The sequence below is a fragment of the Mustela nigripes genome, chromosome 10, assembly GCF_022355385.1.
Source record: "Mustela nigripes isolate SB6536 chromosome 10, MUSNIG.SB6536, whole genome shotgun sequence".
Lineage (NCBI taxonomy): Eukaryota > Metazoa > Chordata > Mammalia > Carnivora > Mustelidae > Mustela > Mustela nigripes.
In genome coordinates this window covers 57780878-57807406 of record NC_081566.1, presented here as the reverse complement: position 1 = coordinate 57807406, position 26529 = coordinate 57780878, and the positions used below count along the sequence as shown (strand labels likewise).

General features: G+C 40.6%; 2 protein-coding genes across 3 annotated transcripts in view; one reads left to right on the top strand and one right to left on the bottom strand.

Annotated features, from left to right (window-relative positions):
• Nucleotides 1-1226: 1226 nt before the first annotated feature.
• BROX (BRO1 domain and CAAX motif containing) lies at nt 1227-22121 on the bottom strand. 2 transcript variants are annotated; one of them, XM_059413385.1, is made up of 13 exons: nt 21712-22121; nt 19681-19797; nt 16971-17077; nt 16534-16630; nt 12637-12732; nt 11530-11602; nt 10077-10182; nt 9038-9127; nt 7441-7526; nt 6391-6472; nt 5956-6106; nt 4899-5058; nt 1227-3709 (listed from the first exon to the last, which is right to left on the bottom strand). In XM_059413385.1, exons 2-13 carry the CDS (start codon nt 19779-19781, stop codon nt 3623-3625), a joined length of 1236 nt encoding a protein of 411 aa, XP_059269368.1. In that variant the 5' UTR covers nt 19782-19797; nt 21712-22121; the 3' UTR covers nt 1227-3622. The 2 variants fall into 2 exon arrangements, with proteins under 2 accessions (XP_059269368.1, XP_059269369.1); XM_059413386.1 differs by lacking the exon at nt 21712-22121 and adding an exon at nt 21208-21277.
• A 40-nt stretch (nt 22122-22161) lies between these two features.
• The window catches only part of AIDA (axin interactor, dorsalization associated), a 37792-nt gene continuing 33424 nt past the window's right edge, over nt 22162-26529 (top strand). Inside the window, exon 1 of the mRNA XM_059413387.1 lies at nt 22162-22445. Within this exon, the coding sequence (XP_059269370.1) occupies nt 22336-22445 (110 nt within the window). The 5' untranslated portion in view covers nt 22162-22335. The remainder of the gene's footprint in view (nt 22446-26529) is intronic.

Sequence of the window (26529 nt, the reverse complement as noted above, 5' to 3'; positions counted from 1 at the left end):
GCCGGGTGAGTTCAAGCCCCATGTTGAGCGGGTGTAGCGATTACATAAATAAGCAAAACTATAAAAAATTTTTCTTTAGAGAATAAAACTCAAGCTACCAGTGAACAAACATTCTCTCTAGGGAGCACTCTGAATGACAATATGAACTCACACCTACCTCGAGCGTATCAAAGGTTTTAGATATATTGAATTGCATTTCAGTGATAGCTCTGGCCTTCTGGGTAAGTCGTTTTTATTCTATAATTCACAGAAGGCTCCCCTTAATTTAGTCCCTTCAGTTTACTAAAACATTTTAAAGATAAAGATGTAGGCGGCACCTGGTGGGTCAGTCGGTTAAGCACCTGCCGTTGCCGGGGTCATGATCTCAAGGTCCTGGGATCCAAGCTCTGAGCTCCCCGTGGGGCTGTGCTCAATGGAGAGTCTGCTTCTCCTTCTCCCTCTGCTCCTCTCCCTGACTTGTGCTCAAATAAATAAAGTCTTTAAAAATAAAATTAAAATGTAAATTCTAAGCAAATTACTCAAATATCAAGCCTTTAGACACAAAATTATGCTAAGCCAGATGACATTCCAAGTTTTCTTTTTAAGATTGTGAGAGCACACAAGGCGGGGGGGGGGGGGGGGGGGAGGGGGCGGGGCAGAGGGAGAGGGAAAAATAAGACTCCTCACTGAGCAGGATCCCAGGACCCTGGGATCACGACCTGAGCGGATGGCAGATGCTTAACTGAGCTACCCAGGCATCCCCAAAATCTATTTTTATACACATATTAAGAGATTTTAAAAATGTGGTATTTTCTAAAGCACACTCTGAAAAATAAAGAAAGATTTCTGAATGGGGTTTTATGTCTCCATACATTTATAGCTCAAGTGTCCAAAGCACGGAGTTTAGCGCAGAGCACTGCTCGGCCACAAGGACTGATCTCTAGCTCAGGTTCCCATAGGACACACCACCGTGTTGCACTGGGTAATGCAACAAGGAAAGCAGATACAGGCCAAAGGAATTTCTACTTTGAGATTCAGAGGTGGTATGTACCAATAAACATAAATAGAAACCAGATAGGCCGAGGAATGTTGGGTAGTTAATGAACTCATGTGGCGTGAAGCACCCGAGGTGTGTGGGTCTGTCATCGGAAAACGTTACTGTGAAGAATTAGGGGTTTTGTGTCCTATTAATGGTTACTGGTTTAATAAATGTAAAAATACTTGTCAAAAAACAAAATACCAATGAGTTTGTAAGTAAAATTACTTTTATTTTCATAAATAAAAAGATAATTCATTATATAAACCAACACTTTTAGTGGAGTATGTTAACTGTCATTATCCAGTTTAACTAAGAATGAAATGTACGCATAGCTGACACAAAGTTACATCCCTCTACAGCTTTCATGCAACTGCTTTACATCTGTTACAACTTCCAAAAATCTCCAACACCATTTTAAAGAATATGATAAAAATGGGGAATTCTAGTCACAGAGCGTTACTTATGCTGAAGTCAACACGATATTACTTGCTCAGGTCGAAGCTACCAATTCCTGATTTAAAGTAACACCAGTATTTTCTGCATTTTACAGAAGCACTGACCATATGATGTGTTTTCATGCCACATATGGTGGTATGATGCACAAAAATGTCGATGCGGAAATTCGGTTAACTAGGTTAGTATCCCCTAGTACCCAAGATAAATAGTTCCTACAGGCCAAGAGCAACAAGCGGGCATCAAGTACTATTTAAAGTTCCATCAGTAAATGGCATATTGCAAACCAGTGATTTTGTAGTAGCACACAAGATATAGTGAAACTTAATTAAAATATTTTTTCTATACACAGAGAAATAAAATTAAATGTCTGGTTATTAGTTCACTTATTGGACTCTGCAGTTTCAAATATTACCTGTTATACAGCAAGGGGTAATTAGCATCTCTGCTTATTAAAAATAAAGAATCCTCACTGATACTAAGTATCTTCAAGAGTGAAAACTGTGATTTAAAGTAATCATTTATTTGAACACAATACTGATTCAGACAGGCATAATCTATTTCTTCTTTTTAAGTTTTTTTTTTTTTTTTTTCAGTAATCTCTACATCCAACGTGGGGCGTGAACTCACAACCCTGAGATCAAGTCGTATGTTCCACTGACTAAGCCAGCCAGGCGCCCCTATTTATTCTTCATAATGAAATGTTTATTACTATTTAAACACTTCACGCAGATTCTACTTATTTGTCACAGGACTGCGGTGTGGATTCAATGGTTCACCATGATCAGTGTTTAGCAGAGGGCCTGGCAAACAGTAAGCTCCTGGTGTCCACTACTATGATTTCTATTAAGTGAACCAATCAGTCATTTATGATAAGGAAAATCAGCTAACACCCCAGAAGAATATTCAAAAGATAAACCTACAGATGTGTGACTTTTGTTAAAAGTATTATGCATCCACTATTTCTCAGGTTTGTGTATATGCTAAACTAATGACCTCAATATTACAAGCTATTTTTAAGAACATACTGTATGTTTGCTCTTTAAGTTTTTGTTATGGCCTCTGGCCTAAAGCAATACAACTTGGATAGGAAACGTGTATTAGAAAACCATATAGAAACAATGCACACTGAAGTCAGGTAACAAAGGCATTTCACCGTAACTTCTGTTGCCAAAATGTAGTTACCAGTGTAATTCAGGACAACCTACCTCCATTTAGGTTTCAAATTTCTTCTTTACATCATGCATTATCTTACTTCTGCAAAAACATTTTCATTCTTTGTTCATTAAGAGCTGTCACAAAGCTCTGTCCTCTAAGTAAAAAAACCCACTAGGAAAGGAACTTGTAAAAATCATTGTAGGTTCATTGAGATTGAAATAAAGTGCAAGACTACCAGAATAGGAGTATGTACTTTTTTTTTTTTTTTGCTAAGATTTATTTATTTACTGGAGTTATTTGTATGTCCAACATGGGGCCTGAATTCAGAACCCTGAGATCAAGACTCACATGCTCCCCCAACTGAGCCAGACAGACACCCCTGGGGTAAGTTCTTAAATGGTCTCAAAATACTTATGAACACTGATTTTTGAACAAATTATCACTTCTTATATATGTGAGAGATTTGGTAGAAGATTTTCTGATCTTCAACTCTAAATAACTTTTCTACCAGAAAAGATAACAGACTCAGAACATAAGTCTGTGTGACAACATAATGGTGAAGGGGGAAAACCTCTCCGTTAAAAACCAACTCCTCTCCTTCTTCTGGCATCAAATAAGAGAAAGGAAAATAAACTTTTTGTGTGTGTGAGGACAGAAAAACATACCTGAAACCACATTATTCTGGCCTATATTAACCAGAAACTTATTACTACCCAGAGTTCGGAGACAAAAACCAACAACAAAATTAGGCCCTTCAGGGGCATGATAAAATCTTTTACATGTTGTCCTGATTAAAAAGGCATCTGGAAACAAAGCATGAAACAACTCTACTACATTAAAAATTAAAAACAAATAAACTGAAGGCAGATTTCCCTCTGAATGTACTAAATCATTCTACAGGCTTCAGAGGAAACATTTCAAGAAATATGAAGTTCCATGGTTTCTCTTAGCTACTAGTAAAGAAATTCAAAGTGCCCATTTTCTCAATGTACTTTAGGAGATAGAGCATCCCGTGTCCTTCTGAGGTTTGATATCTGGTTCTTTCACAGGCTTCACCACTTCTTCTGGTTTGGGTTTGGTCTAGGGAGAAAGAGAAACACAGCGCTAAGTACATAAACTAAGACTTGAAAAACAAACACTAGATCTTTTCCACCTTAGACTTCTAAGAGATGCTGTATTAAATTACACAATACGGAGATTAACAATGCTGCTCCAGAAGCTACGTGTATCAATTCAAGACGTAATCAGGAAGCAACATTTCAGTGAAGATGACACCCTAGATGGGTAGGCAAACATCAAGCTAATGGTGCTCTTCCTCTTTCTGATGAGGGAGAAACTGAGCGATGAATCTGTGCACACGGAACTCTTCTAAGTTTGAAAATACCTCATGACAGTAACAGGCTACCTCGTGCAGCATTACTTTACAGGCTGAGCAGGATAAAAAGTAATTTTATTCTATTTTTTTAAAAAGATTTTATTTATTTATTTATTTGATAGAGATCACAAGTAGGCAGAGAGGAAGGGGGGAGCAGGCTCCCCGCTGAGCAGAGAGCCCAATGCAGGGCTCGATCCCAGGACCCTGGGATCATGACCTGAGCAGAAGGCAGAGGCTTTAACCCACTGAGCCACCCAGGCACCCCAAGATAGTCATTTTAATAACAGTTTCAGAACTGGGGGGAAATTATATTTTTAAAAATTACATTATAAAATTACCTAAAAACATTTCAGGAAGGAGCTATGGCTGCAAATTAATTCCCCTCCCTTTTTTTCAGACGCCTCCTCTTCTGGCAGTCAAACCTCGAATGTTCCACTTAATCTACTATCTGACTTAGCACACCTAGATGTACTTAGATATAAATGAATAAAAGCAGTCTTATTTTACCGCTGGATGATTTCATGGAATGTTGAAATTAGATCAAATCTTCAAATACCCTGAGGCATGCTAAATCCAAAACACAGTATTGCTATAGCAATACACACATGGACCAGCCATCTGTTTCAGACCTTTTCTCCCACACTCTTCTAAAAGGAGGCTCTTAGAAACTACAGAGAGGCAAGAGAAGGTGTTTGAAAACAACTTCAATTATGCAGAAAATCAGAAGATAATTAAGGCCTAGAGATCTTATTATCTCCGAGAGAGTTCAACAACACATTACCCAGCACTGCAGGTAGCTCATTTAACGTTCAGACAAACTATATATCTAAAATGCTAATTCTGAACTCTCTTCTCGAACTTCTATGAACAAGTGGAAGAAAGCCAATCTCATACACTGTCATCCTTGGGTCTTTTGGTGAGATCAAATGCGGCCAGCGTGTCTGGTGTCCAGTGTGCACTTGTAGGAGGAAATTCGAAAGGTACAGGCTCTACGAGACCATAATTTGCTTTGAGTTCCAGCTGTGGAGCTTCGGTTGGAATTTTTTGAAAGTAACTGCAAAAAGCAATTTAAAAAGCAATTCATTCATTCAACTACTTGAGCGTCTACTATGTTCAAGGCCCTGTGCGAGAGAAAGACAGTAATGATGGGCAAGACAGACAAGATTTTCCTGCTTCGTGCAGCTTGCATGAGCAGACGAAACAGGAAAACTTGTCAACAACAATGCACCGTAACTGAAGCTGCGACAGATACTGTACACCATGAGAACACGAAAGAGGGGCAACTAACCCCCATGTTAGGGGGCAGAGGTGGTTCAGGAATGCTTTCCAAAAGAAGGGACAGAAGTTATAGTAGGTATGTTTAAGCAAGTAAAAGAGCTCAGTGTGACCAAATACAGGACGTGAGCAGAGGAGCGTAAAGAGATCCAAGCGGGGACAAAACTACTGCTTCTCCCAGTCCACACAGGTGGTTGTCTACAGTTTGAACAATGCGGACTTAACAATGGAAAACTGTTTGATAGGACTAGGCAGGACTGACAGAAAACCCATTTCCCTGCTTTACAGACAGCTGCAACCCGAGTGAGATGGGCGCGCGAAGGGAGCAGAGAAGCCATCTGTAACACGTGCGGAAGGAACAGCAGGGAGGCAACACGAAGAGAAAATTCCGACACTGTAAGTGAGCTACATGTTAATAACTGATGTTTAATTTTTAGAATCTGCTTTTATATATCATCGTCAGAAGTAGAATAAAGTCAGGTCCAACACCAGGGAACTTTACTACCAATTTAAAGAGAATATCAGAGTTAAAGTTAAATTCAATCCGACATAAAATCTTTGGGGGCAGAGACTAACAGAAACTGTGTGATTACTAACACAATATAAATACCTAAACATTATAAATACAAGTATATACTGTACTAATATTACAAAAATCATACTGAGCTGTACCCACATGAATCCATTTTCTCTCTGACATTTCTCTAGGGTGTTCTTCACAAGATTTCCAAGTTTCCTGAAGAATAAGTGTCCTGAAGGTTTGACCGTTGGGCCGGGTCCTTTGGTTTCTCCATATTCTTTGCACAATGCTTCTGCCTTGGCATAAACTGCATGTGAAAGGGAAAATCATTTGATTATAATTAGTTATTGACCATACTAAAAAGGCTCTGACTTAATCTGACAGCAATACCAGTACAAGTGTAAGGGGAAGTGAGTGTTTTCTACAGATTTTTTGGCTTTTGAAACTTTGTTTCTCTCTCTCTCCAGTTCCCTCACTTGGTCCCATTCTCTTTCATGAAATCAGCCTAACTCTCTTCTAACTGGTTATTTCCTTTTAGGATAAAACATTTGTTTTTAAAAAGGGAGTTAATATTCTGGCAGGAATACTTACATTTTTCTGCTTCTTGGAGGGACCTGATTGCTTCACCACATTTATCGCTAGCCAACAAAGTCTGACCATGATAACAGTAAGCCTGATAGAGAAACAAATTTTTATTCATTCTCACCACAAATGATGCCTTCTGCTATCATTGTTCTACATACGCATCAGATAAAGGAGCGCCTTTGTCCACTGTTGGAAGTGTCAATGCAACCCCTTATACTTCTTTACTTGAATAAGCCTCCCCCAATCACTGTTAGTATAAAAAGTGGGATTAAGTCAAGCTTTGAGCCAAAGAACTTTCTAACTACAGGCTGAGAGCAAAAAGTATTTCTGAATAATGAGATCTGTTTTTACAATCCAGGCACAGCAGATAAAGGCGCGACACTGCGGTGCGAACGCGGAAGGGGAGGAAGGGAGGGCTCTAAGGTTAACGACTCAGCAGCTCTCGGGAGAAATGGTATCAGCCTGTGGTACGCCTTGCTCTCCCTTTAAATGTCTGTAATCAAAGGCAAGGACTGCAAATGGTCCAACGCTGTATGCTTGAAGACAGATTTTTAAGGTATAAAAACCAAAATATCAACCTGGATCCAAAAAAGGTGTTTGATTATCTCTCACAGGATATTCTAACCAACAAAAAGTAAGTTTGTTTAATGGGTGTAAGAGACTGATAAGTAACTCCTCAAAGAGGGCTTATTAATGGTTCTGCACAGATCCAGGGGACATACTGGATGGTATATGCCTTATGATTAGAATCAGTAAATACCTTCCTCAATGTCCAAGATGAAAGGAGAGAATTCTCATTAAGTAGGCGGAAGGTTCCGGCTTAAAAGTGAGTTTCGCTCAGACAGTAATTCCACTGCTATGATACAGTTCTACAATTCTACATCATCTATTTCCACCCACTTCAGCTCACAATGGCTGCACTGTCCGTCACCATTTACTGAGAACTGGCTGTTATTTGTAAAATGCTGATTGAGAGTCTGACAAGATGACAGACCTAGCACTCAACAGGCTGGAAAGAGAGTAATTTATGTTGTTTTTCAGGTTACAAATACTTACATAAGCTGTGTAGAAACACATTTTCAAGTGAAGATACTTCCTCCATTTAGCAGAATATGCAGGCTCCAAACTGGATAAAGTATGATCTAAAGTTACATTTTAAAAAGCAAAATATAATTTCACCCTGATTCACTAGAAGACTTTTAGATCATGTGTTCAGATGCTAACAGCAGAATGCCATTCAAATCTAAAACTCAAGCATTTACACATTTCCCCCCAAAACTTTAATTTTCCCATAACTGTATTTTAACTACATAATAAGGTTGTTTAAATACCACGGCACATCTTTTGATGGTAATATAACAAGTTTAAGATAATGGTAACAACAGAATTTCAAGATAAATACAAAATTATATACTGTTTTACTGTCTTCTTAAAATTATATAACAGCAATGTGTAGTGTGGTCACCCAAGTCAGAGACATGGACACTCGCCCTACTGGTCCATCCCGCAGCACTGAATCTTGCCTAACACACACACTCACACACACGCACACATCCTGCCAACTTCTCTCTCACCCATTTCTCTTCCACTCCCCACTTCCCTGTCTTTGTCGATGCTTCCATCACTTCCTCCACACACTATAATCGCTTCTCAACGTAAGTGGAGTCAGCCAAGTAGTCCTTCACCAGGCAAGCCCATTTCTCATCTTACAATTAGAGGGACCTTTCTTAAATTCAAATCCAATCAGATTTGCTTCCTATCTATTAATGGGTCCCAATTATCTACTGAATAAAAACCCAATTTCTTAGATAGGCTTACACACCAATTCAGGATCTCACACATGCATACTTTCTTAACCTTTTCTCCTATCACCCTGTTTCAACTAAGACAGCTGTTTAAAGGTCCCAGAAGGTGCTGAATTCTTTCTTATCTCTGACGTACTACAGAATGCTCTACTCTTCCATATGGCAAAGCTTCCTAGCAAACTTAGAACTTCTATTTATGTTTCCAAGTCAGGCTCAAACGCCACCTTCCCCTAGACAATCTCCTCCAGCATGCCTAGATCCTTTTGGTTTTCATTACACTGCTGTAATAACATCTTATCTTATGCTGTGATAATGTGGCTATGTGTTTGCTTCCTTCCCCAGACTGTGAATCTCTTCTACTGATCTTTGTATAGCTAGCAACTAAAATAGTAATCATCCCATACATAGAAACAAATGCTTGTTTCCTAAATAAGTGAATGAAAAGAATAATGGGCTAATGAGAAGACCAGAGTTCTAGTCCCAACTTCATGCCTAGTAACTGTTAAATTACAGGTTAGTTAATTCTCTGGAGTTCAGTTTCTTTAATGACAGCAAATGTAAGGTTATTATTAAGGTAAAAGAAAAAACTTCAAAATTAAAACACCTGTATAATTATTACATATAACTTGTTAAAAAGGACTGCACTGTCCTTTCCGTTAAAAGTTACGTAGCATATTAACTGAACAGTCCTCAATCTTTGAAACAATGTAATAAAATAATGTGGTATTATTCCAGTTTTGCAAATGGACAGTCTGAGAATCTTGTAGTTTTGCTTGTTCCCTATTAAGCCAAGAGTTTAGTCCGAAAATCTGAACACTAAAAATACAACAAAAGAATTATAAACTTACCAGCTTTTTGATAGAAGTTGGCAGTTTCATATGCCAGTGCAGCAATCAGTCCAGGAGCATGCTTCAGTTCAATTGCTCGAGCGATGGTTACTATAACCAAAGCACAATAAAGTGAGTTGTAATTAAGTTTACTCGCAATAAATTCATTATAATAGCAAAAGAAAGCCCAACGATCTATTTGGAATTTTAACAGTTTGTTAAGAATTTTAACATGAAAAGTTTAAGTGACAGAAAATGCAAACATAAACCAAAAATACTGAGCCTGCTGATTTTGATACTGTTTCTTTAAATCACTAACCAATTATTAGGTAATCACAAAAAATTACTACTATGAAAACAAACACTTCCAGGACACTCAAATTTAAAACAGAGAAAAACAAAAAGCCTACAAAGTTTCTTTACTGGTTTTACTGGAGTCTTCATTTATTTCCTGCCACTGAAAGATGAAGATTTAAAGGAAAGCCACGCAGTGCAAGAGGAAAAAGAGCAAGCAAGGTAGAGAGGGGAAAAGGAGTTACAGAATTAATCGGATGTTGTCAGAAATGGCAGGACCATCAACATCCTTTTTAAAAGAGCCAACAGGGTGGCTGGGCGCCCAGTCTCAGCCTGGGTGGCTCAGTCATTAAGCATCTGCCTTCGGCTAAGGTCATGATCCTGGGGTCCTGGGTTCAAGCCCCATACTGGGCTCCTTGCCTGGCAGGAAGCCTGCTTCTCTTTCCCATTCCCCCTGCTTGTGTTCCCTCTCTCACTGTCTCTCTGTTAAAGGAAGAAAAAAAAAAAAAAAAAAAACAACTCCCCAACTTTAAAATAAATAAATGAAAATAAAAGAGCCATTAAACTGCAAGGCCTTTTCCTGCTAACTATCCATGAAGGCAAATGCTGAAGGTGAAGTTGTTCCTCACAATAAATTTCTCAAATGTGAGACTCAAATCCAGCTAATTCTGATTGAAGAAAAAAAAAAAAGAGAGAGAAAGAAAGAATCAGATGCCAATAGAAATTTCTTAAAAAAAAAAAAAAAATCTTACAATATATAGGATACCTTCTTGAGCTTCAGCCTGACACTGGACAACATAAGCTTCTAGTAGTCGTGCCTCTAAATCCCTCCCCTTTTCTGCAGGTGTAATAAGCTTTGGGATATGACTTTCCTGAGAGAGAAAGAAAAACAACAAAGAAGCCACATTTTATTTTAACCCAGCTGTTAGAGATGAAAAAAAATGGAAGACATTCAATTTGGAGATTGATCAGAAATTCAGGGGGTGCCTAGCAGGCTTGGCCAGTAGAGCATGTGCCTCTTGATCTCACGGTTTTGAGTTCAAGCCCCACCTTGAGTGTAGAGATGATTTAAAAATAAGATCCTCGGGTGCCTGGGTGGTGCAGTCAGTTAAGTGTATGCCCCTTGGTTTCAGCTCTGGTTGTGATCTCAGAGTCCTGAGATCAAGCCCTCTGTCAAGCTCCGTGGCTCAGCACGGAGTCTGCTTGGGTTTCTCTCTCCCCCTACCCCTCCTTTCCCCTCCTCTTCCCACCCCCCTAAAATAAATAAATCTTAAAAATAAGTAAATAAAATTAAAATTAATAAAATATTTTTTAAAAGGTCTTTAAGAAAAAAAATCCTAAACAGAATAAATTCAGGGCACCAAAACTGTGTAAAAAAGGAATAGTATTTAGCTTCTAGAGAACAAAAGATCCTGTATACTAAAATTTTTAAAGCTTCTCATACCCCTCTGCAAAACTTGGGTGAAAATAGATAGTACAGATATGCAAGCTACATTTTCATCTTTGGAAATGTTTAACTGCAACAGTAACCAAAGCTCTCTTTTGCATGACTGCTGGAATTACTCATTCATATTAACAACTGTAGAGTAGAGAGAGGTCTACAATTCTGTTAACTCAGAATCACAGGTTTTTAATCACTAAAAGCATCTTACTTTATCATGAGAAAACCCATCATTGGCCTCTGGAAGGTGTCTAGTAATTAGCAGTTTAACTAGGATAAGGTGTGCGTAATCCTCACTGCGAAATCCATCAGTCTTTCTCCTAATTTCTTTTGCTGGACATTTCATATAATTAGTGCAAACTGATTGCCCTCCTCGGCTTTTCATGGAGATAGAGAGAATACACTCAAGTTCAGCTTTGCAGAATCATGATTTATCCTGGCAACTGCCAAAGACCCCAATGGGAAATGGTAAGAACCGTCAGATTTTCATGTTTTTTTTTTTTTTTTTTTAATTTTTACCAAAGGGATACAAAAATAACCATTGAATTACAACTTGAATTTTGTAATTATAAAATTCACTGATGACTTTCTAAAATGAAGACATCTGATATTCTGTAATTGGCTGCAATCACCAATAAAGTATTCAACCTAAGAAAAACAACCTATACGAGGTTCTTTTTACAACGTGAAATAATTCCTAAACCCCCATCCCAAGAGAGAAAAAGTATTCAAGAAGTAAAGTATTAGTCTTTATATTTTATTGTTATCATTATTTTACCTTTAAATGTTTAAAAATCCCTGCAGCAATTTTTAGGCTTCGATGGACTTCTTTCGCTTCATCTTCTGTTATGCTTAAAGATAGTGGTTACATTAGTTAGAGGATGAATCTTGTTTCTTGTACTAAAATCAACAACTAATGCATTATGATAAAACCAAATTAGTCGTTTGTATTTCTTACCACTTTTCTCCCTTTTAAAAAAATTTAATTTGGCACTTAAAAAGAAAAATATCAACAGAAGATACTACAAATTATAAAAAGGGAGACCCTGTCTATACGTTGTGACAAAGCCTTCTTGTTCCTTCCAGGTAATCTTCTGTGCATTAAGCAAATGCAAAATATTCTACACCTAATACATGCACACATGTAAAAACACACACAATATTCCCTATCCCATTTGTGCTTAATCACCTAATTACTTTACAGGTGATTTTACATCAGGACATATAATTCAACTTTATTTTTTGTTGTTAAGATTTTATTTTTGAGTAATCTCTATGCCCAATGTGGGGCTCAAAACTCACAACCCCAAGATCAAGAGTCGCATGCCCCCCCTTATGTTGAAATGGCTGCGTATCAGATGCACCACAGTTGGTAGTTGCCAGTTTTGTGCCACTAACGCCCATTTTCACAATTATAAAAATTGCATCTTATTTCATTTCACAATTCTTGAATCCATCAAAACAGCTTTCCCATCTATCTCTTTTTCTGTGAGTTGCCTGTTTAAGTCGCTTGCTTATTTTCAAATGATTTGTTGGTCTTTTCCTTTCTTCTTCCACTATAAAAACAATTTGTCATGTGCATTGCGATTTTTCTGACCATCTGTCATTTGTTTTGTAATCTTGCTTACAGTACTTTTATGCAGTCAAATACTCTATTTTTTTCCTTTTCTTGGGTTTGGGTTTTATTTAGAAAGACCTTCCTCATGATAAGATTTTTTTTTTTCCCTTTTAAAACTGGGCTCCATAATTGAGACTTAAAACGCTATGAGGCAACCTTTCACTTTACAGAAGGGGTATTATAATCAATAGCCCAGACTTTTTAATAACGAATCTCCATTTATTTGAAAAATAACACATACATATACAACCCTCCCTTTAGACTTACTTTTCTTTTCCAGCCAGTCTAGAAGCATATTTGGTATACCACAAAGCTACATTAAATCCCATGGAAATTAATTCAAAAACAGCATCCTGCTGGGCACTAGAATTAAAAACATGGATGTCATTAAGTTCTGTCAATTATTGAGACTTTGCTATATGAAGCCCCCATACATCCAACTCAAAATCATTTAAGAACTATATGCTAACTGGAAAATGAAGAAACCAGTCCTGTGTTTAATGACTAAAACTAATGGCCCGTAATAGTAAACATGAGAATAGCAGGTTCTCAAAGGTTACTGTGCACAGACTAGCTTTAAAAATTTAAAAATTACAGGGCACCTGGGTGGCTCAGTGGGTTAAGCCTCAGCCTTCGGCTCAGGTCATGATCCCAGGGTCCTGGGATCGAGCCCCGCATTGGGCTCTCTGCTCAGCCCGGAGCCTGCTTTCCTCTCTCTCTCTCTCTGCCTGCCTCTCTGTCTACTTGTGATCTCTCTCTGTCAAATAAATAAATAAAATCTTTTAAAAAAATAAAAATAAAAAATACAAATTACAGAGATTCAACTCCAAAGAATCAAAAGTTTGGGAGGGACCTGGAATCTACATGTAAGTACCCAGTAGAGTCTCGAGTGGGAGGTTCTTACACCAATTTAAAAGCAATGGGATTCAGAAGAGAGACTGTTTACGGCCAGAATGATTAGAGAACTTTAATGGTAGAGACAGTCTCTGAATTGTGCCTTGAAAGATGGCCAGAAGGGAGGCAGAAGGGTACTCCAGGTAAAGGAATGATGCTGTTAAAGCCCAAGAAAAGCATAAACATTTTTTCTGAGAGGAGTGACCCAACTAGTGTGATGGAGCACATGGTCTGTAGAAAGAAATCAAGGTCAAAAAGCCAAGCTGAAGTGAAACTGGTAGACTTTGAATGCCAAGCCAATCAGTATGGGTACCACAAGGAAAAGGTCTTACAAACATCTTATTTGTTTCCTTCAGATTCTATTAGTAGATACGACACCAAGAGGATGGCAAGAACTTATTTAGCAAATAAGGTAATACTAATTTTTAATCATTCCTGTTTTGAAAAGAACATGAGAATTTTTTATATATTACCTCATTTATCTCAAATAAAGAAGACAGATTACCCAAAGGAAAGCCACTAGAATCATGGTCCCACTTTTTATTTTTTAAAGGCTTAGGGGCGCCTGGGTGGCTCAGTGGGTTAAGCCGCTGCCTTCGGCTCAGGTCATGATCTCAGGGTCCTGGGATCAAGTCCCACATCAGGCTCTCTGCTCAGCAGGGAGCCTGCTTCCCTCTATCTCCCTCTCTCTGCCTGCCTCTCTGCCTGCTTGTGATCTCTCTGTCAAATAAATAAATAAAATCTTAAAAAATAAATTTGAAAAAAAAAGGCTTATTTATTTATTTGAGAGGGTACATGCATGCACACGCATTTGCGGGGGGCAGGGGAGACAGAGAGAGAATCTCAAGCAGACTCCCTGATAAGCACGGAGCCTAGCGCAGGGCTGGATCTCATGAGCCTGAGACCGCAACCTGAGCCAAAATCAAGAGCTGGATGCCTGTCAGAGCCACGCAGGCGCCCCTCCACTCTGTATTTTTTATTTAACTGCTGCTTCATAAAACGAATGGAGACAGGGAAACTTTTTAGGTTAAAAAAAAATTAAAACATTCACAGTTCAAAACCAACATATGTACCATCTGGTTTAATATGTTACAATACACAAAAACACGAGTTATGTATTTTTTAACGGAATACTTCACAAATTTGTGTGTCATCCTACCAAAGGGGCCATGCTAGTCTCTACGCTGTTCCAGTTTTAGTGATGTGCTGCCAAAGCGAACACTAAACACACTTCTTAAAACAGTGTTACCCGGGACGCCTGGGTGGCTCAGTTGGTTAAGCAGCTGCCTTCGGCTCAGGTCATGATCCCAGCGTCCTGGGATCGAGTCCCACATCGGGCTCCTTGCTCCGCAGGGAGCCTGCTTCTCCCTCTGACTCTGCCTTCCACTCTGTCTGCCTGTGCTCGCTCTCACTCTCTCTTACAAATAAATAAATAAAATCTTAAAAAAAAAAAAAAAAAACAGTGTTACCCACGGAAGAAAACTGGAAGCACAGCTTCATAGTTTATTCTTGGGATGCCTGGTGGCTCAGTAAGTTAAGTGTCTGCCTTTAGTTCAGGTCACGATCCCAGGGTCCTGGGAGTGAGACCCACATCGGGCTCCTTGCTCAGCAGGGAGCCTGCTTCTCCCCTTGCTTTTGCATCCTCTCTCTGACACATAAATAAATAAAATCTTTAAAAAAATGTTCATTCTTTTCAGCACTGAGAACTTTCAAATGAATTACATCTGGTAATTTGGTAGGCATATCTAATTTATAATTTTACCTTTAAATAAGACAGTTTTGCTCATTTATATAAAGTCTCGTGAATAACTGTCTCTCTTTTAATCCTTCATTTATTTCAGTCTCACTTGCTCCCAAACACTCCATTTCTATTGTAACAGGTCTTGGTAGTCAGAATACACATTGTTGAAAAAACATTTTCAGAACAGATACATTCATAGCACACTTTTTACTGAATAAACAACAATCAAAGATAAAGCAACTTAAAAATCTTAGCTGTAGAGAATATTGGATATCATTCCTTAAGGACTTCATTACCTAATTTTTCATTGCCTCATAAAACTCACTAAAATAAAGCTGTCACGAGGAATCAAGATTTGGCATGGGGGGAAAGTATCAAATGTAGGTACTGCAAAACACTTTACAATCTGCCAAAGTTTTGCGATGTGATAACGATAGAGGTCTGACTCTCAAAAACGTCTTTTTGAAGAAAAACATCCCTTAATTTTAGATAAAATACAAAGGGATCACATAAAGAAACACATAAAACGAGGACTTGGAAAACCTTAATATCCCAGAATATTAAAATCTGGGAAGAACCACCAGTCCTCACCTTCCTATCAAATTTATGAACTTTACATACAATATTGCCAAGGAAGGAAGGAAACTATCTTTCATATACCTGGCATTATTTGAGTCACTTACCATAAATCTGCCTACTTCGTTCCTCATGAAAGCCCTGTATCTGTAACCCCAACCCAGAGCTGAAGCAGGTGTTCACACAGAGACCTGAGACGGAGTATGGAGAAATCCAAAGTCCACACTCCTTCCACTACAATGCCTGTCCTGGGTCTCTCAGCAAGCTCCACTTCCTTCCCTTCTGACTTTACACAACTTTCTACAGCAAACTGACATCAGGATACACGGTCATTTAAATAATACAATGGTGTTTAAAAAAAAAAAAAGTCCAAAAAAAATTTAGCACTGTTACGACGTTTCCTGTTATAACCAGATCTCTTCTGATTAGTTTCAAGTGAGTGATAAGAAAGTTCTGAGGCAAAATTTTTTAAAAGAGCAGAAACAGTGAAGACAAATTAGGAAGAAAATCAGACTAGGACTCAAAAGAGTATCGAGCTGGGATGGAACCAGGGACAAAGAGACTGACCAAAGACATCTGAACTATCCATCAGAAAAAACACTAGGTGAAAAGCAAAATTTTGATCTCCTTGAAGGAAGGCAAAGACTAAAAGACAGAGTAGGATTCCCAATTCCCAAACTGTTCTTTGTGAGTTATTAATAAAGCCACGAGTGTTTAAGTCTAGTTAATATTTGTATTGATTACCTCAAAAACAGATTTGGCCTAGGAGAAATAAATTATATTTTTACTTAACAGAATGTATTAGTTTAGGTCAAATGTTTTTAACTAATTACCTGATAAGAGAAGATGCTGATCAGATCTAGGTCTATTTCTTCAAATACAGAGGGTATGGGTTAAACACTGGCTAAATAGTTACAAAAATGGCTTTTGCTTTGTACTGCTGGCTTGCCTACCTTGGAACCTGCCCCTGTAATGTATCAGTCCACTTGAAATTTTGAATATATCGTAACTTGCTTTCTTGGGTAGATTCATCCAATGAATTTATGAAACCTGTAAAAAGGTACAGCATTTCAGTTTTAGAAGAAATATCAAGTAGTCTGTTTAGAAATTTTTTCAGATAATGACTTCTCCAGATTCCTGAAGAAAACGCCTACCCTCTGTCCCCTTCCTTACCCCCTCTTCTTCTAAGGTAACACAATATGAAGTATGTACACATTTAATTTTCAAAATGTTAGAAAGACCAAAATCACCCTAACATTTCTCTTGTTTCTGAAACTCAAGTACTGAGATCAAAGAATACAGACCAGAAGACTAAACTATTCAAATTTGAAAAGCCTAAGAATTAAAGGTGAATTTCTGCAAAGCTGTTAAGTTCTCATAAATAACTAACCTTGTAAAAGTGAAAAATAGGAATCTGATGCATTCTTCATCATTTCTGGATTACAGCTTAGATCAGTGAAGAGTTCAAGCAGGCGTGCTCTGGATGATCTCAAGTCACTTACAGGAGACAGAAATAGTCAAGAAATTTAAGTAAGCTGCATTGTGATGAATCTATGTAAAAGTGACTTCAAAGTGTCCATTGTAAAAAGCTTTCAGATAACACACACACACACACACACCTCCTTGAAGGTTTTACTAAGGCGTACACAGGATAAACTTAGTTAAGACTAACACTGGGGTAAGTGAAATTCTAGTAACAACTGTTTTACAAGTGGTACTAAAATAAAAGTCTCATCTAAGGGGCAAATCATGAATATAATTATGTAATAACAATATACAGCAAGCTTTAATTAAAAAAACCAACAAATAAACACAAGCATGTAAGATGGGAGAAAGGAATTAAGGAGGAGTCAATTGAACAGAGCAGTTCACAATAAAAGATATTAGAAAAATGGTAATTTAACATGCTTATGCAGTTTTAGCATCTCCTTAAAATTTCATAACTTGACAATACACTTTATTAAGTAGGGAGCCCTATTTTTAAATTGCATCCTATAATTCAACATACCCATCAAGAGTGTGTGAGAACACGTGGTTACTACTCATTTTAAAAAGGCTCCCGGTCTCCATTCTCCTTTGCTTCTTCACAGCAATAAATGTTGCAGATCCACCATTTCCTTCTTGAAATTCTCTTCTCCCTTTATTCTACTAACATTAAATTTCCCAGGATCTCCTCTTATCTCTAAAAGTTCCTTAAAATGTTTAGTCTTTGGCTTTCTGCCAAAGACTGTATTTCTTCCTTTTGAGGTCTTAACATCTTTACACCCAGTCTGAGAGCTACATCATCAGCTCCAACTTGGTCGGGTTCCAGTTCCACATCTAATTTCAGAAGGCAACTTGCTTAATGAGGGCTCAGAAATTATTCTGCAGGACAATGATTGAAGACACTTGCATGTAAATGATTAATGAAAGACTACACTTCGATTGTTAGCACCAAGAGACTTGGGACTGTACATCCAGAACTTAGTAGGTCCTGAGGATAAAGGACACACTCAAAGTTCTCTGTTGAATGAAAGAATACCAACATTTCAAATATTTTAAGACTTACAAGGCCTATAATGCAGCAGTGATGTTTAGAACAAAGTGCAGACTTCATTTTAAATGGTCTGGGTGGAATGTTTACTCACTGGTACAAGTTGAACAAAGGCTTACTCCAAGAAAGGAGATTACCAGATTACCAGAAATGGGATGGGCTACCTTATGAATTTGTCATTGTTGAGTTTTTCAACTAGAAGCTAGGCAAGAGTAATTCCTGGACCAGAAAAAAAGCTGAATTCTTAAGGCCCATTCTAGGCTCAAATAGTTTGCTGGCTATTTCCGGGGAGGCACTCAATCATCTGCAACCAAACTGTATAAAGTTATACTCACCTTAAAATTAAAGAATTTCAGAAAAAAAAAGTACCTCAGAAATGTCTGTTTTAGGCTGTTCATTTTATAGATGAATCATGAGATCCAGAGAAGTTAAGTGACTTGCCCAGTGTTAGAGATAAAACAATTAAAATGGGACCAACCTCTGTGAGTTTAAGATTAAGGGTTAGCAAATGACAACCTATAGCTTGTTTTGAACAGCTCTCAGCTTGTTTTTATAAAAATGAAAAATAAGAATATGCCAACGGCAGCTGTATATAGCCCCACAAAGCCTAAAATGTTTACTACTCAGCTCTGACCTCTGATCTAGATAAATACGCCAGGTTTCCTATCTTTTGCTCCACTCCCTCTTTCCATAGAAAGTAGCAACACTCTCAATTTTCCATTACTGGTGCCATCAGGTCTTGATCATCTAGGTTCTGTGTTTCATTCAGACTGAATCCTTTTCAACTTCCCAAGCAAATCAGACACTCTGAACAGTTGACTCCTCCTTTGAAATACCTCTTTTGTTCTGATCTACTCAGTACCCCAGAATAACATTTTTCTGTAAGAAATTATCTTCTTCTATCACTTCTTACAATCTAAATCAAGTATTAGCAAACCTTTTCCATAAAGAGGCTAAAAGTAAATATATGAGGCGCTGTGGTTCATCAAGTCCCTGCTGATACTACTCCGCTCTGCTCTTGTAGAGGAAAGCAGCCAAAGGCAGCCAGACACAATATATAAATGGTGTGAGATGACATGGCTGTGTTCTAATAAAACTTTATTTATAAAAATAGGCAGTGGGAAAAATCTGCAGGACAGTTCGCCAACTCCCAAACTGAGTCATAAACTCCAACTCAAGTCCTTTCTCCTATATGAACACTGCAAAGCCTATTCCAGCTTACCGGACTCTCTCCCTGCTCAGAACTCCATGAATTTACGATCCGGTTAATTAGCAATATCCATATACAGCTTTGTGAAGTCTCTTGTACTGTTTTAATATATAGCTTAACTCTTTTGTTTTCATCTCTCTGGGACTCACTAATCTAAAATTAAGGACTGCAGTCTAGATGGCTGCCAAACTTTAAGTAATCTATTATTTCACTCTTCACAAGTCATTTGTAAGTTTATAAGGAGTCTAAGGGTAGGGCAATGTGCTACATACTTCTGTACTGCCCATGAATCCTAAATAAGTACCTTGTATCCAAAAGTGGCTCAAACAGTACTTGCTGAGATTGACTAAAACTAACCTGCAAATTTTTGAAGCAGCAGGGCCAGCGGCTACACCATAATAGTTAAAAGTAACAGGAGCTGTGGCTTTTAATGGGTTCCTATGAAACCAATGTGTCATCTTCTCCAGCTGTTTCCTATAAATATAAAAGCAGATGTTCAAAAAATAAAAATAAAACATTTACTAACATAAACAGTATAAAAACGATTAAAAATTTACTAAGAATATATGTATGCATTTTAAAGTGTGTATATATATATATATATATATATATATAAGACATACACAGGTACAAATGACTCTTACTTAGACTGCTAACGCTACTTTAAATAAATGGGTTTTAAATTAACTATATTTCCAACACGGTGTTGCTGATGCCAATTTATTGGTTACAGCATGTGTTTCTACAATAAATACACTTTCCACAAAACAGGAATAAGAAGCAGAATTTTCATGAATAAAAAAAATCACAGTACTTGACCAATAATTTCTATTCTATATACCCAAAATATTTGAAACACTACCTAAATGAAATGCCAACTTAAAAAACAGTCCCAAGGGCTTCTGGGTGGCTCAGCTGGTTAAGTGTACAACTCTTGTTTTCCACTCAGGTCATGATCTCAGGATCCTGAGATCCAGCCCTGAGTTGGACTCTGCACTGAACGTAGTCTCTCTCAAATAAGTAAATCAACCATTAAAAAAAAAAAAAAAAAGTTAAATCCTACCCCTTTTTGGTTTAAAAGAAAAAAAAGCATGTCACTTGCCTAATAGTCCTCAGGAGATAATGCAAATACAGAAAGGCCCAGTGGAACACTTAAGTGTGGCAACTAGATTCTGGGAAATCATCTTCAAGAAAACCTGATAAGGTTTAATTAACTTAAAGGCATTATACAAAAACCGTGGGCGTCACCGTGAAATACCTCCTGGAGCACCTCCTTTAAAATATCCACGTAATCCTGACAAAACCGATTTGGGGGAGCACCAGACACTCCACGCGTTGTCTATGTGCTGCGGAAGCGAGCACTACTCAGTGCACTGTACACTCAATGAAAAACGGGAGTTCACTTATGGCTCAAAACACTTCCGTTCTTTTAAGAACATACATAACCTTCTAAACGTCCGTGTAAACCAACTTTATAGCATAAGTAAATTAATAGTGCTTGCACGTGCAGGTACGTCAAGCCTTCTCGAGATCATGGCACACCGTACACTTGACGTTGGGGCGGCACATTTTCTACTAATAACACCCTTTTCAGGTGGATTTCCACTTCCCGGATGAACACGTCCGCAGATCCGTATATCCTGACTTCGGGAACGCGGAGGGTGAGTACCGCACCGTCCGCCCCGGCCCCACCTTGCCCCTTCCCGAGACCTGCCATTCCTGCTTTCAGGAATTCGGAGAGAGAAGAGCGACACACGCAGCCGCAGGTGCAAGGTGCCCTGAGAGCCAGGGGCACCGCGGTGGGATCGAAGCGGCCGCCTCCCCTGCCCCCGATTACTGAAAGGGGCCCCCCACTCGCGAGGCCCGGGCCCCCCGGACACCTACCTGCGAGCCTCCCCCCAGCCCGGAGCGCCCGCTTCCTGTTTACCGCCCAGCCTCTTCCTCCCCAGCCCCAAAGCCGGAGGCGGCGCGCGGAGACCCTGCGCAGGCGCCGACGCCGGCCGCCCCCACGGCCGAACAGGCATTTTCTTGGAAAGCCAATGCTTTCCAACCCGGGGGAGGCGGCCGCACAGCGGCCGCACAAACCCCCCGTTTAGCTTGTAAGATCCCGGCTGCCAGTGGAGACGCCGGCCAGGGTATTCGGTCGAGTCCCGCTGTTAATACGACCGACTCGCGGGGCCAAACGTGCATTTTCTTTCTTTCGTTTCTTTCAAGGCCTTAGAAGGAGACTCTTTGGGATCAGTATCCGGGAGTCTGTGGAGACTGAAAAACGCGTGTAAAAGCCGGGCGGGTGGGCGGGCGCGGGGGGGACCCTATCGCTTGGGATTCCAGGATAACGCCAGGGGTAGGGGTGTTCCTGGGAAACGCCCATTCTCATGGCAAACTTACCGGATTTGTCGGAAATCTGTGTAGCAGTTCTCCTCGGGGAAGAAAGGGAATGTCCCAAGTCCGCTAGCGAGAAAGGGAGGGAGGCGGAGAGCCAGGAGAACCCGAGCGACGGGCAACCAGGCCTGCGCCGAGGCGGGGTCACGTGGCCCGGGCCGCCATGACAGCTACCGAGGCGGCAGTACGCGCCGCTTTGGGGCGGAGGCTCCGCGTGTTGCGGCCGCGTCGGAACGCTCCGTTCCTCAGCCCTGTCCTAGCTACTTTTCCCCAGTCTTTGATCGTGAGCTGCCTTCTCTTTTCCTGAGAGGAAGAGAGAACGCGGCGGGGACTCCCAAGCCGAGGAAGAAAGCCGCAATAGCAATGGCGGCCCTCGCCCGCAGCGGGGCGGCCTCAACCTAACGCGGGGCGGGGCCTCAGGGGCGGAGCCTCGGCAGGGCGGCCGCTTCAGAGCCGCAAAGTTTGGCTGTGGCGGCAAATGGGCTTGGGCGGCTCCTCGGCGGGTGGCGGTGGTGGCCGTAGCGGTTCCTCCTGGCCCTGTTAATGTCGGGGCCAGGCCCGGGGAGGATGGCGCGCTAGAGCCCGGCCTCGCTGGGGTAGGGGCGGGAGGGGACGGGGTGGGCACCGGCCATGTCGGAGGTGACCCGGAGTCTGCTGCAGCGCTGGGGCGCCAGTTTTAGGAGAGGCGCCGACTTCGACTCTTGGGGCCAGCTGGTGGAGGCGATAGACGAGTATCAGATGTGAGTGACTAACCGCGGGAGCGGGCCAGCCGGGCTCCGGTCGGCCGCCTCCCCCTTTCTTCTGTCCGTGTCTCTTATCGTGTCCCAGGGTGGGGCCCCCGAAGGCACGGGGGCTGGGATCGCGCCGGCCCCGGACGGGCTGCCCAGGACACTGCCGCCCGCTCGCTGGGCTTTCGCGCCCCTCTCTCGGTCCGCCGCCCCGGGGTCCGTTCCATTCAACAGGTAGCCCCCCTCTCCGGGGGCGCCCGCGCTAGCAGGCTGCCCCTGTCGTTCCCGTCCCCCGCTCTGCGGCCGGAGCCCTTCCCTCCTCTCCCTCGCCTCTCTCAGGTCGCGGCCGCTCAGCTTAGCTTCTCTTCTAGAATCTCCGAGGGATACTTGTGTGTTCCCCGCCCACGTTCCAGGGATGAGTGGCCTCGCTCGCGGCGGTGCCTTCCTCCTCCCCCGTGTAGGACAGGAGGGAACTGGTGGCGCTCGAGGGGAGGGGGCGCCCCCAGGAAGCAGCGGGGACCGCCCGGGGCGCCTCACCCGCCCAGGAGAGGGTCCCCTCTGGCGCCCCTTCTCCACCCCTCTTTCGGAGGAGCCGTGTTTTCACAATGCACCTCGATTCCGTTTCGGTTTCTGGGACTGTTATTTGCTTGGCTGTGGGAGTCCCACCCACCCCCTCGCTCGCTGGCTTTGGGTGGAGTCCGCGCAGGATGTGAACAGAAGAGAGCGAACTGAATTAATGGACCGCGCACGGGAGCCACCACTCCCTCTCTGGGTCCCTCCTCCCTGTCCTGTGTCGAATGTATAGCCGCTGGGTACTTTGTGAGGACCCGTTTCTTTGATCTTTGACCCGAAGTCCAATCTCTTATAACCTTTCTGGCAACCCCCCCCCCCAAAAAAAAAACTTAAGGGGGGCTTTTTAAGTTAAAAGGCAAGATTTACGCCTATATAAAACCTTGCTGGGGCAGCGGGGTGGCCCAGTGGATTAAGTCTCTGCCTTCGGCTCAGGTCATGATCTCGGGGTCCTGGGATCGAGCCCCGCATCAGGCTCTCTGCTCAACAGGGGGCCTGCTTCCCCCTTCCCCCTCTGCCTGCCTTTCTGCCTACTTGTGATCTGTCAAATAAAGAAATAAAATCTTTAAAAAAAAATAAATAAAACCTTGCTTAATTTCTTGCACCTTTTACTGAAAAATTAGAACTGTCTGCTAAAATGCTATTGTTTGCAAACAGTTGGCATGAATTACTTCTTGGTTAAAAGCTAGTTATTGTTTGAGGTGTTAACTGAGTATGAAACCCTGTGAGAAAAATCACCCCCCCCACCCCCCGTCGTTGAGTGTTGGGAACTTTAAATTCTATTTCCTTTCCGTACAATAGTCTCTTGTTTTTATCTGACCATTAAGATAATTCAAATGTGCAGATGTTTTAGACCCCCAAGGTACTGACTTGTAGTTTCAAAGAGCCCTGAAAACAACCGTGCTCTGGGCCCTGTTGCCAAGTATAACAAGTACTAGCTCTGTCTTGTATCTTCGCTTGATTTCACGCACTCCTGCAACTACTTAGTGAGAACATTACTCTCATTTTACAAAATGAGGAAGCTGAAGCTCAGGTTAAACAAATTAACAGGGGGGTCATAAAGCTACTGCTGAAATCTGATTTTTTTTTTTTTCTAACTCCCAAATCCTGACTGCTGTACTACATAGTGCTTAGCACGCTTTATTTAACATGCCTGGTGTATGTGAGTTGGACAAATGAGGTTTCCCTCGTTACCAGGGAACATGTCTTATCCTTACCGTAGCTAGTGAGCACCTGTGTATACTCATTCTGCAGCTTCACTAGAATCACTTCCCCTGAAATGTAAAGCTACCTTCACTTGTCATACGGCGGGACTTAGCAGCTGTTGGCACTCAGCAGCGGACTTCACAATGGAAAGTGAAGAATACCGTGTCCAATTGAAATTACAAAGGAAAATTGAGTATGCAAGCTGTTGAGCTGGAATTTCTAGAAACATCTCAATGAGAGTAATAGCCACATACAAATCCATTGTTGGGCCATGGTACTAACCTTTGAACTTCATGATTCAGAGAAGTTCTCAAAAGAACTGCCAGTGTAGGAGGAGTAACGATTGGCTAAGATTTTGTAAATACATAGGCTACATATCAAATGAGGTTGAATTTAAAATTAATATGTTAAAAAAATGAAGACAAATTGTCCTTTTTATTTCAGTTATCTGGGAGGAAATGTTGCAGAAAAGGAGACCATTTGGGGGCCGCTAAATACTAGAAAAAAGAATGGACAGCATTTAGTGACTGGATGTTGAGAATGAATGAGGAAGAGTCTAGGATAATTGGCATTTCTGGTTGGGCAGCAGGGACTTTATGGTCTTGCAACACAGAGGGAATTTATGGGAGTGGAGATGTTGGGGAGGAAAGAAACATGTTTGTACCATCATGATGTAAGAATACTATCGCTTAAACAATGTTTTCTTTCAGTGACAAGAGCAGGAGATGTAAAGATGTATAAGATTTGATTCCTACCTTCAAAACCCTGAGAGACTAATGGAGGATTTTTAAGTAAATGGGTTTTGTTATTACGGAAGTAGAAAAAGAGTATGTGCTACCACATTGCTTGCTGTTTCCAGGAGCATGCTTCTGCCTTAGGGCTTTTGTACTTTTTCTGGAACATTCTCTCATTATCTGCTTAGGTCCTTGGTCACCTCCTTCAGGTCTTTGTTCAGATATTATCTTAGTAAGTTTCTCTCTGGCTACCTTATTTAAAATAGTGAAACCTGTTATCCACCCCAACCCCCTCTACCTCGTCTTCCACATCCTAACCATCCCCCCGCCAATCCTGCTTAATTTTTTTCATAGAATTTATCACAATCTAAAATACAATATATTTTACTTATTCATTTGGTCTATTGTCTCTCTTCCCACTTGAATGTAAACTCTAAGAGGGTAGAGTCGGAGGTGTTTTCTTATTCTGACTATATACATCGTGTCCTAGGGAAGCTAGGCTGTTATTAAATAATTGTTTACTTAGAAACTATATGTTGTATTCTTTTGAATGAATATGGATTCAGAAGTATGCCATGGGAGCATTGAGTTGATATTAAAGTGCTGTTGGAAGATTTAAACAAATATGTGAGAATTAGAATTGCTAGCCAAGATATACCTGGTCACTTAAAAATAATTCCATGAAGCAGGCCAGCTCTTTCAGCAGCCTGGGGATACATGACCCCAGACTTCCATTAGAAGGGCATGGACTGTGTTGCTCAGAATCAGGTGTTTTGCAGGATCAGTGCTGAGGTATTAATCTGGCACACGGATGTTCAGTCAATATTTGTTTGAAGACTGAATAATCCTTGCTTGAATCACCTTTATTAATGCCTTCAACAGTGCTACTCAGAGTGGGTCTACAGAGGGGTGCTGGTCTGCAGTGAGGTAAAGGAATTGAGATTGAAGATTTAGAAACTTAATAGCAATTGGACATCTTAAGAGTTTTTATATTTTAGAGAAGTATTAGCTGGGAACAGATTGGGGAAAGAAACTAGTCCTTCACTACAGGTAGTTTGAGAAGCACTAATTTTTGTTGTGGATTGTTATGGGGTTTCCTTCAGTCACTTGTTTATGTGTTCCAAGTATGTTTTCAGCTCCCTCTTGAGAGTAGTGCTGTTTGACCTGGAGGCATCCCTGTGAGAAGAGACTCTTCTCTAGAGAATATTTGAGAGGTTTCTCGCCTTTCCCAGTAGAATGTGAACTCTTTGAGCTGCTCATCTAATATCCAGATCATGTGCATTTTCCCTCAGTGGCCAAAATCATGTCTCACTTTGTCTTAAAATGGTGCAGTCATTTATGGATTTAGAAAATTGTTTTACGCAGGCCTTTAAAAAAGTTTTTAAAAATAGTATAACTTATATACCATGGAATTCACCCATTTTTATGTACAGTCCAGTTAATTTTTAGTAGCTTTACCAAGTTGTACAACTATCACTATAATCAAATTTTATGACATTTCCATCACCCCACAAAAGCTCCTTTGAGCCCATTTGCAATCACTCCATATTCCTGCTCCAGCCCTAGGCAACCACGAATCTATATTC